Consider the following 16,692-nt stretch of genomic DNA (forward strand, 5'->3'; position numbering starts at 1 on the left):
ATACTCCTGTAAAAACTAGCAGATTTGCATCAATCATTTTGTTAACTACTTGAAATGTAAATTTCCTACGTTGATCATAAATTTTGTCAGATAAACAACTTTGTTCTGATAACAAATGTTTTGAGAGAAACTCCTTATTGGCCAATTACATTTCAGATTGTCTGATAGATTGACTTAAGCTGTGCCAGTATGGCTGGATGTGTTGTTAGGGCGAGTTAGTGCATTTTCTCTCTTCACAGAGCTAATGCATAGCACAAGCTGCAGACAATTAAGAACCTATTAGATAAAATCTACAGTTGCAAATGGAAAACTAGTCTTTTTAGTTGAAGTCTTTACACAAGTCTTAATGTCACTCTTTGGAAAGTAGATGTTTGTGGCTGTTTGGACTCTTTGGTATCCTCTAACCTAAATCAAATTTATACTTGTGTACTGGCATTGCTGACTTCACAGGCTTTTGTCTATAATATAAATAAGAGAAGAATTAGGCAGATTTTCTTCTGTAATGCAGAGCACAGAAAAATGAAAGAACAGTTATAGCTAATAGCACACATCAGTATCAACATCAGTCCTAACAGGATTGTTTTAGTGGGATCTACAGAATACTGTTAAAACCAGTGCTATTAAAATGGTGACAGTGGTTTTGAAATGTGCTTACTTGCTAAGAAATATAGTTTATCAAGACTGCTGAAGCATATAGCATGGTTAAAGGGAAAAAAGTACACTTTTGAGATGAATTGATATGCTCTTCTACTTACGTTTTCCACTTCGAAAAATGTCAGTGTTATAGGAACTGTTATACAACGTAAATAAAAAAATTGATGTCTCTTCCATTCCTTCTCAGAGTGTAACTGTCATAACAAAGCAGAAGATTGTTATTATAATCAGAGTATTGCAGATCAGAAAAGGAGCATGGATATTCATGGCCAGTACATAGGAGGTGGCGTGTGTTTAAACTGTACTCAACATACTACTGGGATCAACTGTGAAATGTGTGCTGATGGATATTTTAGACCACACAAAGTAAGACTTGGAAAATAACATTCTAATATTTTGGTGAATTACAGCATGATGCAATGATGTGTATTTCAGCTGATTGTAATTAATATATATATTTTTATCAGTTGCACAATAGATAAGAACTATAGAGGTGGGGTTTTTTTGTATAGATGACATACCACCAAAACTTTCAGAGAAAAACAAAATGCTTGTCCAGCTGTGTGGGAGGGCAGGTCAAGCTGTTGGAGAAGAAAAGAATAAGTGAAGATGAAACTTGAAGCCCTAGTGTGGGAATGTAGATGTTCTGATAGGAAACCCATTTCTCCTGTGGTTAAAGCTCTAAAAAGGGCCAGTATTGAAATTTCAACGTCTTCAGAAGTGCCAAAATTGTGTACTGTCGTATATCAGCCCATTTCAACCAGTGTTAAAAGGACCATTACATGGTTCTAGGATCAGATTCTTTGTCTCATGAGATGTTGCAACAAATATTCCTCTTCTTGACATGATTATTGTAGAACATGCGCTCTCTGAGCCTGTGTAATTCCAGTTTATTGACAAGTGCCACTCTTTGGAAAAATGACCTAAACTCCACAAAAGACACTTCTTAAGATGTGACTAACAGAGTTGTATGAACTTCCTGTAATGTTAGAGGTCTCCGTATAATGAGACATACTGAACGAAATTTCTGCTCCACAAGGTCTTGCTTTGGCAGGTTGATGCATATTTTGGAAAACCTATGCTTTAGAAATCCAGTGTAAATTGTTGCAGAGAGGAAGGGTGAGTCTGTAGGAGTATGGTTAGACAGCAGGTACAGCTCTTCCAAAAAAGTAAGCCGGAGTTGGAGATTGTCCGATTCAATTGCTGTAAGAAGCATTCAAGAAAAGTCTTCAATCAGCTCATAGCCAATAAACATGTATCTAGAGGTCATTACTGATTTGCTTTACAACTGAGGCACCTCAAAGGAAAGTTGTCCCTGAAAGAAAATAAAATCCTTGCCATATGAATTGCATTGCCTTATATTTCAAAGATGTATAGATCATGAAGTCAGAACGAATCTTCATGAATAGATAATCTGTCCTCCCATTGAACACAGAGCCAAGGATTTATTTCATTTCCTTCCTCTTTGAACCAGAGTCTTTGCAAAAAGCATCCATTCTTGTCTTAAACATTTTCATAGTCTTTGGCAAACTATCACAGTGGTTAATTGCTGTTACATTAAAAATAAAGTCTATTTATGCTGAATGTGTCAGGCTTCAGCTTCCAGCCACTAGCAGTTACTATACCTTTGTCTGTGCTATTGAAGACCAAATTTTGTTCCTATGTTGAAGTTTTTTCTAGGCTGCAATCCCCTTATCTTCTGTTTGCTAAAATTAAACTAGTCCCTTGATGTATTGCTCCACATTAGCTTTTCCAGTCTTCATTTGTGTTAGTTCTGGTGATCCCAGACAAGTAACTTTTCTCAGTTAATAATTTGAGAATTTGACAGAGAACGTTTGTTTTGTAGGTTTCTCCCTATGATGATCACCCCTGCTATCCCTGTGGCTGTGACCCGTTCGGCTCTCTGAGTTCTGACTGTGTTAAAGATGAGCACCATTCTGACTCACAGCTTGGTAAGGGAGCGAGAAGCACCTTTTCTCTAAACTTCAAATCTGGCTGTATTTCTGGATATTGAAGTTTGAGGGAACACTACCTACTTGTGAATGGCTGCCAGTTAGGTGACACTTCAAAAAAATGGTAAATATTTAGGAAGGAGAGGTGAGGCATAACATACTCTTAAGATTGTAAGGTATGTCAGGTCCCTGAATGTGTTCTTGTGTTGGAATGATGGGCTCTGACTATGTAAACAATGTGAAAGATTGAGATCTAATGCTGTTGTTTATGAATGCGGTTACAGCTGTCGCAAAATCCATTTTGCTGCAATTTCTGTGCCTCTGGTACTCTAAACATGAAAAATAGATGGTGATACTGACATTATGCCAAGTATCTCTGTGGAATATAACATGGAATGTAATAAAGAAGGAATGCCAAAGTACTTGCACTCTCTGAGACATCTTGAATCCAGGCTACTGCTTGCTCTTATTTAATTTTTTTCTCTATTTTTGCTTTCCAAGGGACTTGGCCAGGTCAGTGTCAATGCAGAGAAGGTTACACAGGAAAAAAATGTGATCGTTGTGCATTTGGGTATAGGGGCTATCCAAACTGCCTGCGTTGTAACTGTAGCCTGATTGGTAGCATTAATGAAGATCCATGCACAGAATCTTGTCTTTGCAAAGTGAGTATTAAACTATCATTTTTGTTTAAAATCGAATCTGTGGATTGATTTGTAAACTCCTTTTTAATAAGGGAAATTACTTTATTAACTGGAGAGATGACTTCTTTTATAGGAAGTAACCTGGTGTAACTGTACACCTGACAACCTAAAACTTAAAATTACTAACTATTCTCTGTATGGAAATATATGCTAATTTATGTTGAATAGTTCTGTATGTTACTGATACACCATTTTCTAAAATAATGGGCCAGACTGACATTAAAATCAAATAATAACTACTCATGTGAGTGCTAAGGAGAATCACAGAGAGAATGACAGTATGCCTAACTGGGTTTGGTTTCAGGGATGAGCTGATGTTTCTCCTCAAAGTCACTGATTTCTTGTAAAGAAAGGATGTGTTTATAACATCTGCTTTGTGTGAAGAAACAGCATGCATTTGGAAAGAACTATTGGAAAAATTACATTAGATGTATGTATGAAATATGATTTAATTATTTGATTGCAAAATATAAACCATAAAAACGTTAATAAAGAGAGAAGTTTTGCAGCCTTCTTTTATTTTTTGGTAAATATCCAAACGCCTTGAAATATCTTGCAGCTGTAGATTCTACTGAACTTTATAACAAAGCTGTGTGTTCAATATTTAAAGAAGTTACACTTAATTTTCTGAACCAAATGTTAGCTAGTAGTTTATGTATTTGTTGCCAAGTATGACAGTGAACAGGACCCAAAAAAAAAAGTGGTTTGTTTGACAATTTTTCTGAAACTTCTTAGTCCTTTTGCATAATTTATCTGATCCAAAATATCAAACATACAAATAACTGAAGTCTGAGAGAAAGAAGTAGCTCCAATGGACAATTTAAATATGAAAAAGGAGGTACAACTGTTTTGCCTGCTTTTGAGCTAGAGTAACACTATATCAGCCAATGCAGCTAACTGGTGAAAATTTTGTTATAAACCGGATGAGAAACTGTCCCCTTTCAGTGCTGTTGTAGGCATGAGCGTGGCATACAGAATTTTTGGGTTAGATCACTGAGAGTGTCACCAGTCAGCAGCCCACCTATAGAGGTGGAAGGAAGGAAGAAGAAAAGTTGTGTGCTCCAAATATCAAAGGAAGGAGACAGGATTTCTAAGCCTATGCAGTCTCTCTGAACACAGTAGTGCAAACTATTCCTTTTTATACTCTGAATTTCATAATATTTGATCTTAGTGAAACACAGCTCTTGAGGTCTAGTCATTGGGTAAGATTTTTATTTTTCAATAAGAAATAAGTAATAATAAATGATAAAGTCTAATAATGTTACAGAGATAAAGTGAAATGTTTCATCCAAGTGCACCCTGAAGACTGAGAAATAAAAAAAGCTGAAAAGAGCATACAAATACTATTTCTCTAAAAATCCAAGATTTTAAAATCTCATTATCTGAGGAGGCCCTTTGCCCAAGTTTGGATATTAACAAGTAGAAAGCGGTCATCCTCAGCTTTTGAATCAGAGCTGGGGACCATAAATTTTTCATATGGTTTGTGAAAACAGTTTGTACTTTGCTTCCAAAAGCACATAACCTAGCTGTTTAGAGAGGCCTTATGTAAGCTTGACATGCCGAACACTGGTCCAGAAGAATAGTCAGTTGGTAGTGTTGCCACCAAAGGTCTCAGATTTCTCTCTGGTAGCTTGAAATTTGCTCCATGGGACCAAATCTGATGTAAGTCTGGAATCTGGAGTGATTCTTCTGGCTGAAGTGAAGTTACCCTGGTAACTGCTTCTGAAAGCAGAACTTGGTCCACAGGCTTTGCATTTCAAATTGCAATGCAGAGCTCATACAGGCCTCCTCAAAGTATTGACAGGTATGCCTCGCTGTATGCCCTGGAGTCCTTGTGTCCTAACCATAAGTATTAGGGAACTTTGCGGGGTGCTTCATCAAGTTCCTTTTGCCTTTGTAATGGAGTTTTCCCATAGGGGAAACCAAAGGTTGAAATGGTGGAGTGTTGTGTGATCGGGTCTTGTCCTGATATGAAGCTAGGACACAATCAGAATCTTGTTCCTGGCAGTGGTAAATGTTCTTTATCTTACTGTGTAGAAATACTCATGGAGATCTCCTATTTACACAGCTTTGTGGGTATTTACCAAATATTTTCTCTACTGGTTTGCTTGTCAGCAGCAATTGTCTAAACTTTCTGAATAAATAACAACATATTGTTTGTACAAATTTTACAAGACAAAAATTTGGTGCACTGTTTTGGATTCCCCCACCCCTCAAATTCTACATTGAAAGAGGTATGTAGCAGTATGCTCTGAACTACCCAGTTTGGATGGTAAGGAGGCAGGCAGCAGGCCAGTGAAAGGAGCTAAAGGAGGGGAGCACCTCTTCTTTTGGACTAGGAGTTTCTGGACCTTAGCCCAGAGCATATTAGAATCATAGAATTGTTTAGTTGGAAAAGACCTTTAAGATCATCAGGTCCAACCATCAACCATGCCCACTAAACTATGTCCCTAAGCACCACATCTACATGCCTTTTAAATACCTCCGGGGATGGTGACTCCACCACTTCCCTGGGCAGCCTGTTCCAATGCTTGATAACCCTTTTGGTGATGAATTTTTTCCTAATATCCAATCTAAACCTTCCCCTGCCACAACTTGAGGCCATTTCCTCTCATCCTATCTCCAGCCACCTGACAAGAAGAGACCACCCCCCACCTCACTACAACCCCCCTCCAGGTAGTTGTAGAGAGTGATAACGTCTCCCCTCAGCCTCCTCTTCTCCAGACCAAACAACCCCAGTCCCCTCAGCTGTTTCTCATAAGACTTGTGCTCTGGACTCTTCACCAGCTTTGTTGCCCTTCTCTGGACATGTTCCAGCACCTCAGTGACTTTCTTGTAGTGAGGGGCCCAAAACTGAACACAGTACTTGAGGTGCGGCCTCACCAGTGCTGAGTACAGGGGGACAATCGCTGCCCTGGTCCTGCAGGAGGAAGAGCTGCCAGCTAGCCTAAGTGTATGTGGTGTTCCTCCAGGAAGAGGTGGAAGCAGTGGTAGGGATCACAGTGTAAGTATTAATAGATGGCTGAGGAACTGTTGTCTTGAAGCTGGGTGTGGTAGCTCCAGGAGCCTGGCCTTAAAGGTGAGCTATGCTGTTTATTTATAGACCGTGTGGATTCAGTAAACATTGGATCTTTTCTCCAGAGCAATCTACAAATTCAAGCTATGAGAGAAGTAGACTGGCAAGCTGGCAGAAGCTTTTCAAACCCTGCCTGTGTGCTGAAATTTTACTGCAACAGAGCCCTTGCCAGGGCATGTTTAGCTTTTGATGGACTGGCAAATTCTGCCGAATTTTTCCAATTGGTTTCAGTTTTAAGCTTTGAGTCTTATTCAATAATCCTGCTGTGCTGAAATCTGTTTTCTTTTATAACCTTCTGAATGCTGTTATGCCTAAATCTCATCTAATCCACTGTATTTGTTACCATAATAATGCTGATGTGAAATGTATTATATGCCATTGACAGGAAAATGTAGAAGGTGAAAACTGTGACCTCTGTAAACCAGGATTCTACAATTTGCAAGAAAGAAATCCTCAGGGCTGCACAGAGTGTTTCTGCTTTGGGGTTTCTGATGTCTGTGACAGCCTAACATGGCCTCTAAGTCAGGTATTTATACATTATGTCCATGACCTAATATTCTTTTCTCAGGCAGCTGCAAAACGTACTGTATTTCTTTGGCATGTGCCCAAGTTAACTCCAAATTCTGGCGTGTGTCTTCTTACAGAGGAATGGATTTTCAGTGTCATTCAGCAGCTCTGAGGTATTCAGAATATCATCCCCGTGCAGGCTTTGGCCCCGCTGGCTTGCAGTAATACCAGAAGCATTGGGTAGTGGAGGCTGCAATAATGCTCTGGAAAAATGCATTATTTCTGACCTTGTGCTGTTAAAGTTTTTTTTGCATATTGAAGACATGAGCCCAAATCTGTTTCCTTGCTCTCATACCTAATGGGCAAGGCTAGAGTGACCTCTGGCAATATTGCTAATACTCTTTCTTGGAGAACAGAGTGATTATAAATACCACTGTCTTCTGAATAGACATTTTTTGAGTTAGGGGGCTTTGGAGACACTATCTTTCCACCAAATTCCTTCTGTATCTTTGCAGAGCTAGTCACACTTTAGTCCCCTGTTTTGTGCACCAATAAAAAGACAGGAAAACACATCAAATTAACTGAAATTCTAAGATGCTTGCATAAAACTCTTTCAGTGAGACAAAGTTCTCTCATCTTGCTCCCTCTTCTGGGATTCTGGATTTAACTTTCCTCCAGCTCGGTCTTATTTATAAATGGGGACAATAGACCTCAAAGCCCTTGAAGTTCTGTAATTCTATCTCAGTGAAGTTCATAGGTATAATGATAACTTTATTGGAAGGGTGAAAATCACACTAATTTTTGTTCCTATCTAATAGAGAGGTGGAGACAATCCTAGTATGAAGTGGCATATTTGCATGTATTGGATGTCAGACTGGGGTAATGAAAGTGCTACAGATCCATCAGTTCAAATTAATATCTAGGGAGGGCTTAAGTTTAGTGACTGCTTTCTCAGTGACACAAAGCCTGACTCCATTAACATTACTATTCTTTCTTACAGATATCAGACATGACTGGATGGCTTGTTACTGATCTCTATAATGCAAGGAGCGTGCAACCTCAGCGAAGCCAGTTTGATGGACCCCGTCAAATAAGTATTAACAACACTGAGGCTGTGAAAATACTGAAACATACTTACTACTGGTCAGCACCTGAGACGTATCTAGGAAATAAAGTAAGTTCCCAGCTACAGTCAAAACTCCTTCATAGTTTCTCTATTCTAATCATAACCTATTGCTCTAAATATATAGTTTCTGTAATTAAAAATTACACATAAACCCAAATATTACCAGACTTCTCAATCTATCTCCGCTCTTGAAAACATAGTGTGCCTGGCCAGACATTCCCAGTACCCTCTTCATGCTCTTTAAGCTCATTCATCTCCCCACTTCTTTCTTTGCCTGTCCTTGACACAATATAATCTCTTTTTTTTTCTCGACTTTTACTGACTTACATGTTCACGTTTCTCATACTCTTGGCTTCTATCTCAAAGCTTACACCCTTCACACCTTGTCCAATACAGTAGACAGGACCATTAAATTCCTCTTACCTGCCTCTTGGCCATCTCCCATTTCACATTTATTAGTTTCCAGCCAGCTAGTCTTTAATTTTTGCCCTGGTTACTACCTAAAGCTCTAGGTCTTCCATTTTTTCCAGCAGAATCACAGATTAGTTGAGGTTGGAAGGAACCTCCTGGAGGTCATCTTGCCCAACCTCACTGCTCAAGCAGGGTCACCTGGAGCAGGTTGCCTAGCACCATGTCCAGATAGTTTCTTCCAAGTATCCCAAAGGATGGAGGCTCTACAACCTCCCTGGGCAACCTGTGCCAGTGCTTGGTCATCCTCACAATAAAAAAGTGTTTCCAGATGTTCAGAGGTAACCTCCTGTGTTTGTGCCCATTGCCTCTTGTCCTGTCACTGGGCACCACTGGAAAGAGCCTGGCTCCATCCTCTTTGTACCCTTCCTTCAGGTGTTTGTATACATTGATGAGATCTTCTTGAGCCTTCTCTAGGCTGGACAGTCTCAGTACTCAGTCTTTCCTTATATGAAAGATGCTCCAGGCTCTTAATCATCTTTGTGGCCCTTTTTTGGGCTCTTTCCAGGATGTCCATCTCTCTCTTGTACTGGGAAGCCCAGAGCTGGACTCAGAACTCTAGCTGTGGGCTCGCCAGTGCTGAGTAGAAGGGACCTTGCAACCTCATCTTTAATTATTTTCAGTCCCTTCTCTTTGCCCATGCAGCCCCATTTCTTAGTATGGTGACAAAGTAAATGAAAACAAGTCTCAGAAGTGTAACATTAAGGAGTAGTTTTGCACTCAAATTCTGATCTCTTATTTAATATAGGTCTAACTGTTGGTACCACTCTTTAACTTACTTTGAAGTAGTCAGCAGCAGCTGTGGGGCTAAGGAGCCTGAAAGGTGGAATATGGAATGTGAATAACTCCAACATGCTGTGCTCCTTGGCTAGGATAGTAGCGTAAACCTCTGCTGTTTGTTGAAAGTCTTGTAGGTGATTTAACTGAATGAGGGCATTTACCTGAATCACCTGTAGAGCCTTCAGCGAGCTTTCCCCACCTGTACAACAAGCCAGCACTTGTCCCTGTGCTGATACACACTGCGAGTTAAATTTTCCCTGGAAAGTGGTATTTGTAAGCCATGTAGTCCTATAATTTGGACATTGTACAGTCCCATGTCACTTCTTTGGTTGGAGATACCGTGTTGTTAAGACTTTTCTTTTTGTTATTTCAGCTCACAGCTTTTGGTGGAGACTTGAAGTATACGGTATCTTATGACGTTCCAATGGAGAGTGTGGACAGTGATATAGTATCTAGTGTGGATGTCATCATTCAGGTGGGGTTTATTTCAGCTTGTTACTATTCAGACATTTTTAGATATCTATGAAGGGGTTAAAAAAAGGAATATAAAATAGGATTTCTATAGTAGTTTTGTCAATTTTAAGTCCCTTTTTAAAAGTCACTACCAAGATTTTGTTACTACTCATTTCTCTGATTTTCTGATCCATTTGTCTGAAATTGTAGGTATACAATACTAGTTTTAAATGTGTAAACAGGTGAAGTGTTCATTAGCAAATGTACAAAGCTATGTTTACGAAAGAAACTACAATAAGCTGGAAGGACTTTATGAAACAGATGAGTGTTCTTTTACTTACTTTTCTAGATTTATGTTGCAGTTAAAAAGTAAGGCTCTACATTGAATCCAGGTACCTCCAAAAAACCATTATTTTGTAATACATGCTTAACAATAGAACAAGGGAGAAAAGAGATTCTGTTTTGTAGAGGAGTTTGGTTTTTGAAATTTAATTCTTTTTCCAAAAGAAAAGAAAGTATTTCTGAAGTCTCTGAACCAAAAGAGAATGGGGTGGTAGTATTCCTGAAGCCATAGAAAATACATGCCTTTTACTTACTGTTTTTCTAGTGCAAGAAATCTAATTTGATTGCCTCTTTTCTGTGTTATCTGGATGTATTTCTGACTCCAAATCTAATTGATAAATAAAATTTGCATGCAGATATGGAAAATATTTTCTCTGTCTTTGAATTTCAGGGTAATGGGCAGATTTTGAGTACAAGGGCAGCAGGCTTGTCATTACAGCCATATGAGGAGTACTCTAATGCAGTGAGATTTGTATCGGAGAATTTCATAGACTTCAATACAAAAAAAGCTATAGACCGGGAAAGGTTGATGACTGTTCTGGTAAACGTGACCCATCTTCTGATCAGGGCCAACTACAACATTGCCAAAAAAGCTGTGTACAGGTGAGGGAGAGAAAATATTCAAGTTAGCCTATATACTTATATTATTTTTGTGCATATGAAACACTGTTCATAGTGGCAGTATTCCTAAAGTTTTACATTGATAATTTCTAGGAAAAAACCCCCATTTTTTATTGAATCTTCTCCAGGCTGATCTTGTCCCCAAAACACATTCATGTGAAATGGGTGGAAAAGGCACATTTGGTTGTTTTGAAGATATCTGATAGCAGAAACATTGTTTTCTGCTTTAAAGAAATACTGCATAAAAGCCTTATTACAATGGCTGCTTTGTTAGAGGGAAATACCTCTGAAACTCTCAACAGTATGCTTATTTTGGTATGTGGCAAGTAAATCCATCACTGACTATTGAAAACCTGCCAGTAAAGACATTGGCTGTAATTTCTTTTAATGTCTGTTTGTAGATGTTATGGATGCTCATCTCTAAGGGAGTGCTTAATAGGAAAATTGGGCTGGAATGGATTAACTGGTCATTCCGTAGTCTCCAGTCAGCGTTAGCAGTATCTGTATCAGACCTTACAGGTCTCTGTTTTACCTGTTCTCCAAGATACACATGAATAAAGTCTTGCCACTCTCAAGGGAATCGGTTCCAGTGCTTCATCATTTATTTACTTAATTCCCTTAGCCTCACCAATAGCCTTTCTTCCTCATTCGCTAATTTTGTAGCATTTCCTGTTGATAACATTGGAGTGGATACCAGATTTGCTTTGTGCCCTTGAAGGTGGTGATATTTATGTCTATTTAGGGATAGTGTGTTCCTCTTTCTGGAATGTTTGTAAAGATTTATGTAAATCATTTTACTTCTGACTGAGAAGATTGCTGCAAAATGCATTGTTTGTAGTAAGAGGTTTTGCTTTATCCTGTTGTGTGCAGCATCAATGAACTGGTGCTGTTTCTTACTACTTACCCACCTGTGATATGTGTCTATTTTAGACATGGTGCAGTAATGCTATCTTATTTCAGGGCAGCAGTAGAAGGCTGCCCCACTGATGTACCTCTAATACCATGACAGAAGGGGAAGGTTTTGTTTAAACATCTCCACAGGAGAAGAGATAATGGTAGTAACTAATGATAACAGGAGGAGGGCACATCTACTCCCAGAATTGCAAAAGCAGTGATAAGACTATGATTGTAGTCTTTTTACAGCAGACACTTGTGCCTGTTCCTCAGCTGTCACTGCTAGGGAGCAGCACTCAGCAGTGTTACTCCCCTGGAAGCAAGCTATCCTGTTCAAAATCAAGTTTGGGGAAACAAGTGATGTGATGTTTTCATGCTTGATTTTAGGCTGGACTCTGTGACCCTGGATACTGCAAGTGCAAATGTTATAGATCTTTCTTCAGCACCAGATGTGGAATTCTGTGAATGTCCTCAAGGTTACACAGGAATATCCTGTGAGGTAACATCTTAGTGTTTTATGTATGCAAAATTATCTCCTATATGAAAGGATCTAGGTTTTAAAAGCAGGCTGCCTTTAATTATACTGCCATAAAAGTGTATGTTCTGTGGTGAAATGCTGTCTATTATACTGTACACAATGCTGTAGATATCTTCTTCCAGGTACACTAAATGGGATTTTAAACTTATTTCTTGAATTCTGTTTGGTGGCACAAAAAGATGATGAAACACTTTAGAACATCAGTGTTGCAGAGGGAGCAGCTGTAAAAGCTCTGTGAAGCTCTTTTGAGCTTACCTTACTAATTTTTACGTTTTACAGCACCCTTTCTGGATCTGAATCTTACAGTTTATTTCTGGTTTATGTCATTAAGTTTATGGAGGTAATAAGGAATCTTAGCAGGGAGGAATGCTAGCCTTTGGAAGATCCCACAAGAGTCAAATGTGTCATGCAAGGTGGCGTCTTATATATCTGTGAAAAGATTAGGGAGGCAGAGCACCATCTGCAGAATAGCAGGAATTATTTTGACAAATAATTTCAGTATGAAACCTTGTGCCATAGCTTTGTTAATGATTCTGCAGAGGAGGTAGAACATCTGTTTTTTATTGTCCCATAATAAAGAACTTCACATATTCAACTGCACAAAACGTAACTTATGTGCCTCCAGGGGACAGAGGGCTGAATCAAAGTTTTATGGAGTTAATTCTTATCCCCTTTATCCAGTCCAAATAAAAAACAACCACCAGAAAAGAGCTGCAGTGACATCAATAGAGTTGAAAGAACATTCAGTTACCACAATGTGAATGAGTCAGATGGTGGGTGCTCAGAAGTGGGCTCTTTGAAAATGTTTTGATGTGTACTTTTAACACATGTAATGCTACTGCTTTTTTCCCCTTGTTTCTTTTCAGTCCTGTCTACCTGGGTACTACCGTGTGGATGGAATCCTCTTTGGAGGTATTTGTCAACCCTGCAAATGCAATGGGCATGCAACTGAGTGTGATATTCATGGTGTTTGCTTTGTAAGTCATCCTTCAAAGTGTTTGTGTTTTAAGCATCTATTTAGGAATTAGAGCATTTTGGCTGTGGGAGACAAATTTACAGTGCATGTAAATTTCAAGCTATGGGTACCAAGTGCTTGTTGTTCTTGCTTTTCATTGTTCACTTCAGAATATATTCAGGTGGCTGGCTCCATTAAAGTGTTCTCCAATAAAGGGTTTGTTTCAGTTTGTCATTTCAAGTGGGGAATAATCACAACTAAAATAAAAATGTCACCATATACTGGCTGATAAAAATCTTAACTTTGCTTGCTGCAGGTGACAATAAAACTTTTTCTGAAAGGAACAAAATTAAGCAGTATTTTGGGTGAATGTCTGTTTTTGGATATATGTGCATCTTCCATGACTGACATCAGTGGAAATTACACATTACTTTCTGAAGAGAGAATTTAGCTCTCAGATCTCTTCTGAAATTTAAAGGTCACAGAAATAAAATGGCTAAACACCAGTAAGAAATATACAAGAAGTTTGTTACTGCAAACGTGTGCAATATGCAAAATATGTTTTAAGTTTGTGTGTAAGTAATGTGGCTGGTTTCATGGTGTAAAGCATATCCGAAAATGTAGGAAAGAAACAATTAAGATTTGTTGTTACAACTCAGAAACCCCCCCACTTATTTTCAAAGTTCTACTCTGTTCTTCATGGCTGTCTCCTTGAATGTTATACTGCATGCAGACTCCTGCAGGGATCCCTCAGGGGCTGAAAAACCATCAAGAGTAAATACGAAAAGATTTTTTCTGTGTTTCACAGGCTTGTCAACACAACACAACAGGACCTTTCTGTGATCGGTGCTTGCCTGGCTTCTATGGAACTCCATCCCAAGGAACTTCTGAAGACTGCCAGCCTTGTGCATGTCCTCTGAGTTCTGCTGCAAACAAGTAAGCTGCTTATGTGAGATTTTCTTTTGCGTCTTCAGCAAAATCAGAAAGTGGGATAAAGAAAAAAATGTCATGAAACCTGAAGGAGGGAGAGATAGATTATTTTTTTTCTTCTTCCTCTTCATTTGAGCATATCTCATGGAAACATTGTTTCTCTGGGTAGGCAAATGTATAGACTAAGGTAAGACAGGCTGAGTGAACTGGTGGAATTTGTACTGAAGGCTGAAAGTAGTACTTTGACCTATCCTTGACCTTGGCAGCAAGATCACTGTTATCTTTCATGTTGTTTCAGAAAACAACAGAAGGACAGAAGTGTTGCATGTGAAAGAGGAGCTCGGTACAGAAATTGGACAGATTTGCTAGAAAGAGGGCCGGGTTTTTAGGAAGTTTTAAAATCTTCCTTTCCTTTAAAGGAAAAAAAAACCTCGAGAAGAGTTTTTGAAAATTAACTCTATTTTGACATATTGTAATTTTTAAAGCATTGATGTTAATCTAGAAAAATTTGCAATTACATGGTTATATAGATAGGTGCATGGACCTGAAGGGTGAATATTGAATGTTTGTACAAGTCTTGCGATTCTCTGTATTGATACTGAATGCCATAAATATTGTTGATAGTTTCAGTCCTACTTGCCAGCTGAGTGAAGGAGGTGGAATTGTCTGTGACAAATGTCTTCCAGGCTATACTGGTTCTCAGTGTGAAAGGTAGGTACACTAGCTTTGGGTAAAATACATATCATTGCCATCACTAACTGTTCATCTTCCTACCCGCCTTGAATTGTACAGAACATTTCTATAAAATTTTCCTTCCCATTTTGTCTTTGCTTGTAACACAGAGACACTTTAGATAACAAATTTAATGGGAAATACTCCCTTGGGTGGGGAGAGTGTTTGATGTGACTGCATTCCAGCTGATAAAGTTTTTAATCTCTGGTGCAGGTGTGCTAATGGTTACTATGGAAATCCACTCATGCCTGGACAGTCATGTGCTCCTTGTGAATGCAATGGCAATGTAAACCCTCAAGAGGATGGCCACTGTGATGCCGTCACAGGACAATGCCTGAAATGTCTGGGGAACACAGCAGGTCACCACTGTGAAAAGTGTGCTGATGGGTATTATGGGGATGCAGTGACTGAGAAAAGCTGTCATGGTAAGCTGTTATTACTCTCAAAATTTAAAGAACACAAAAATGTGGTGTACGTGTAGCATAATGGATGAGGAGATACGCACCTTTGCTGAAAGAGTTAACCTTCAAGTTGTGAGTTGGCAAGTGCAGGTTGAAAACTATGGAGTTGGGCTAGCCTGCTGAAGGAATGTATTATGCTAGGGTCTGACACTTTGTTTTCCTGAACTGGCTTGCTTAACACTGACCCTCCACTGACCTGCTGTAGACATTTCCTACTTCTGAATGTTAGACATAGGGCTGGAAAAAACAAACTTCTCAAGTGTATCTATTTGCAGAGGTTTGTTGTTTTGTTTTTTTTTTTTTTTTTAACTTTTAGCCCAAATGTGTAGTACAGGTATTACTGTAGTATATTAACATCTATGGCATATAAACAGGTGAAACACATTATATACCAGATTTGGAATTCTGTATAATAATGAATGCATATAGATAGACATTAATTTTTTTCAATTTGGTTTCTTTTTGTCTAAACGTAAGCCTGTGCGTGCCATGTGAATGGTTCCCTTTCGAGTACTTGTCATCATGAGACAGGCTTCTGTCACTGCAAATTAAATGTGATTGGAGAAAGATGTGATAAGTGCTTGGTAAGCAAATATTTACCTGTTCTTAATACCTACATTTTCTTGAATCTTGGTCTTCCTGTTTATCTATAGATACAGATTAGAGCAGATACAGAGACTAGCAGCAAATATATTCAGGGGAGAGGGGACCTGTTGCTGGAGCGGAGACCAAAGGTTTGTCTGCACAGGCTTTTGCAGTTGCAGATTGCTCTGCCTGTGCTCTTTGCAGATGTGAAGCTATGTAGTTGACTCAGCACCCTTCTGAATAGAGCTGTTCAGGCTAGTGCTGTGCTCACTGACAGCTTGCAGTCATGTTGGCTTACCAAAAAACCAAACCAAACACTGCTAACAGACCTGAAGGGATCTTAGCTTCTGTGCTTCTGCAAAATGAAGTCTGAGTGGGAATATCTGAAGAATGTGGTTGATGATAATAAATACATGATGGCTCAATGCCAAAAAAGGATTCGGCTAAAAGACAGGCCTGTTATAAGAACAAGCAGATATTCACTGGTGATACAAAACAGCAGTTTCCAGCCTTTGCTATGTTTAGAACTGCCTCAGAGACCAGAGCAGGAAATCTGTGCCAGTTACTGCCCTTGTGCCAGCCCAGCTGAATGCCTTTCAATCCACATGTACCATAGGTCGCTGACCTGCTCTGTTCTGGTCTTTCATTCACATTCACAGAAATCTGTGCCTGATCAGCATAGCCTACCCTCACCTCATGGAAGCCTTTAAATTAAAATAAACTCAGACTTTAAAACATAAAGTCTTACTGATGAGATTAGAGGACCACAAAGGCATTTCAGTGGTTACTTTTCCACCCAAATGCATGCTTGCCTATAGCTGGGAACAATGAATAGATAAGGCCAGGGAGCCCTCCCACAGCAGTCACACAGTGCTGACAGTATTTGTGCAGGTCAGACAGAAGGGAAAGTAAAGAAG

At 39.1% G+C, this 16,692-nt stretch overlaps 1 protein-coding gene across 1 annotated transcript in view; it reads left to right on the top strand.

Annotated features, from left to right (window-relative positions):
* The window catches only part of LAMA1 (laminin subunit alpha 1), a 112,716-nt gene that overhangs the window by 43,163 nt on the left and 52,861 nt on the right, over window positions 1-16,692 (top strand). Inside the window, exons 8-20 of the mRNA XM_075023034.1 lie at window positions 842-1,020; window positions 2,501-2,606; window positions 3,108-3,268; window positions 6,769-6,909; window positions 7,891-8,064; window positions 9,638-9,739; window positions 10,451-10,662; window positions 11,962-12,073; window positions 12,979-13,089; window positions 13,876-14,003; window positions 14,622-14,708; window positions 14,943-15,154; window positions 15,668-15,774. Coding sequence (XP_074879135.1) covers window positions 842-1,020; window positions 2,501-2,606; window positions 3,108-3,268; window positions 6,769-6,909; window positions 7,891-8,064; window positions 9,638-9,739; window positions 10,451-10,662; window positions 11,962-12,073; window positions 12,979-13,089; window positions 13,876-14,003; window positions 14,622-14,708; window positions 14,943-15,154; window positions 15,668-15,774 — 1,832 coding nt within the window. The remainder of the gene's footprint in view (window positions 1-841; window positions 1,021-2,500; window positions 2,607-3,107; window positions 3,269-6,768; window positions 6,910-7,890; window positions 8,065-9,637; window positions 9,740-10,450; window positions 10,663-11,961; window positions 12,074-12,978; window positions 13,090-13,875; window positions 14,004-14,621; window positions 14,709-14,942; window positions 15,155-15,667; window positions 15,775-16,692) is intronic.

Source organism: Buteo buteo, chromosome 3 (genome assembly GCF_964188355.1).
Source record: "Buteo buteo chromosome 3, bButBut1.hap1.1, whole genome shotgun sequence".
NCBI classification, from domain to species: domain Eukaryota; kingdom Metazoa; phylum Chordata; class Aves; order Accipitriformes; family Accipitridae; genus Buteo; species Buteo buteo.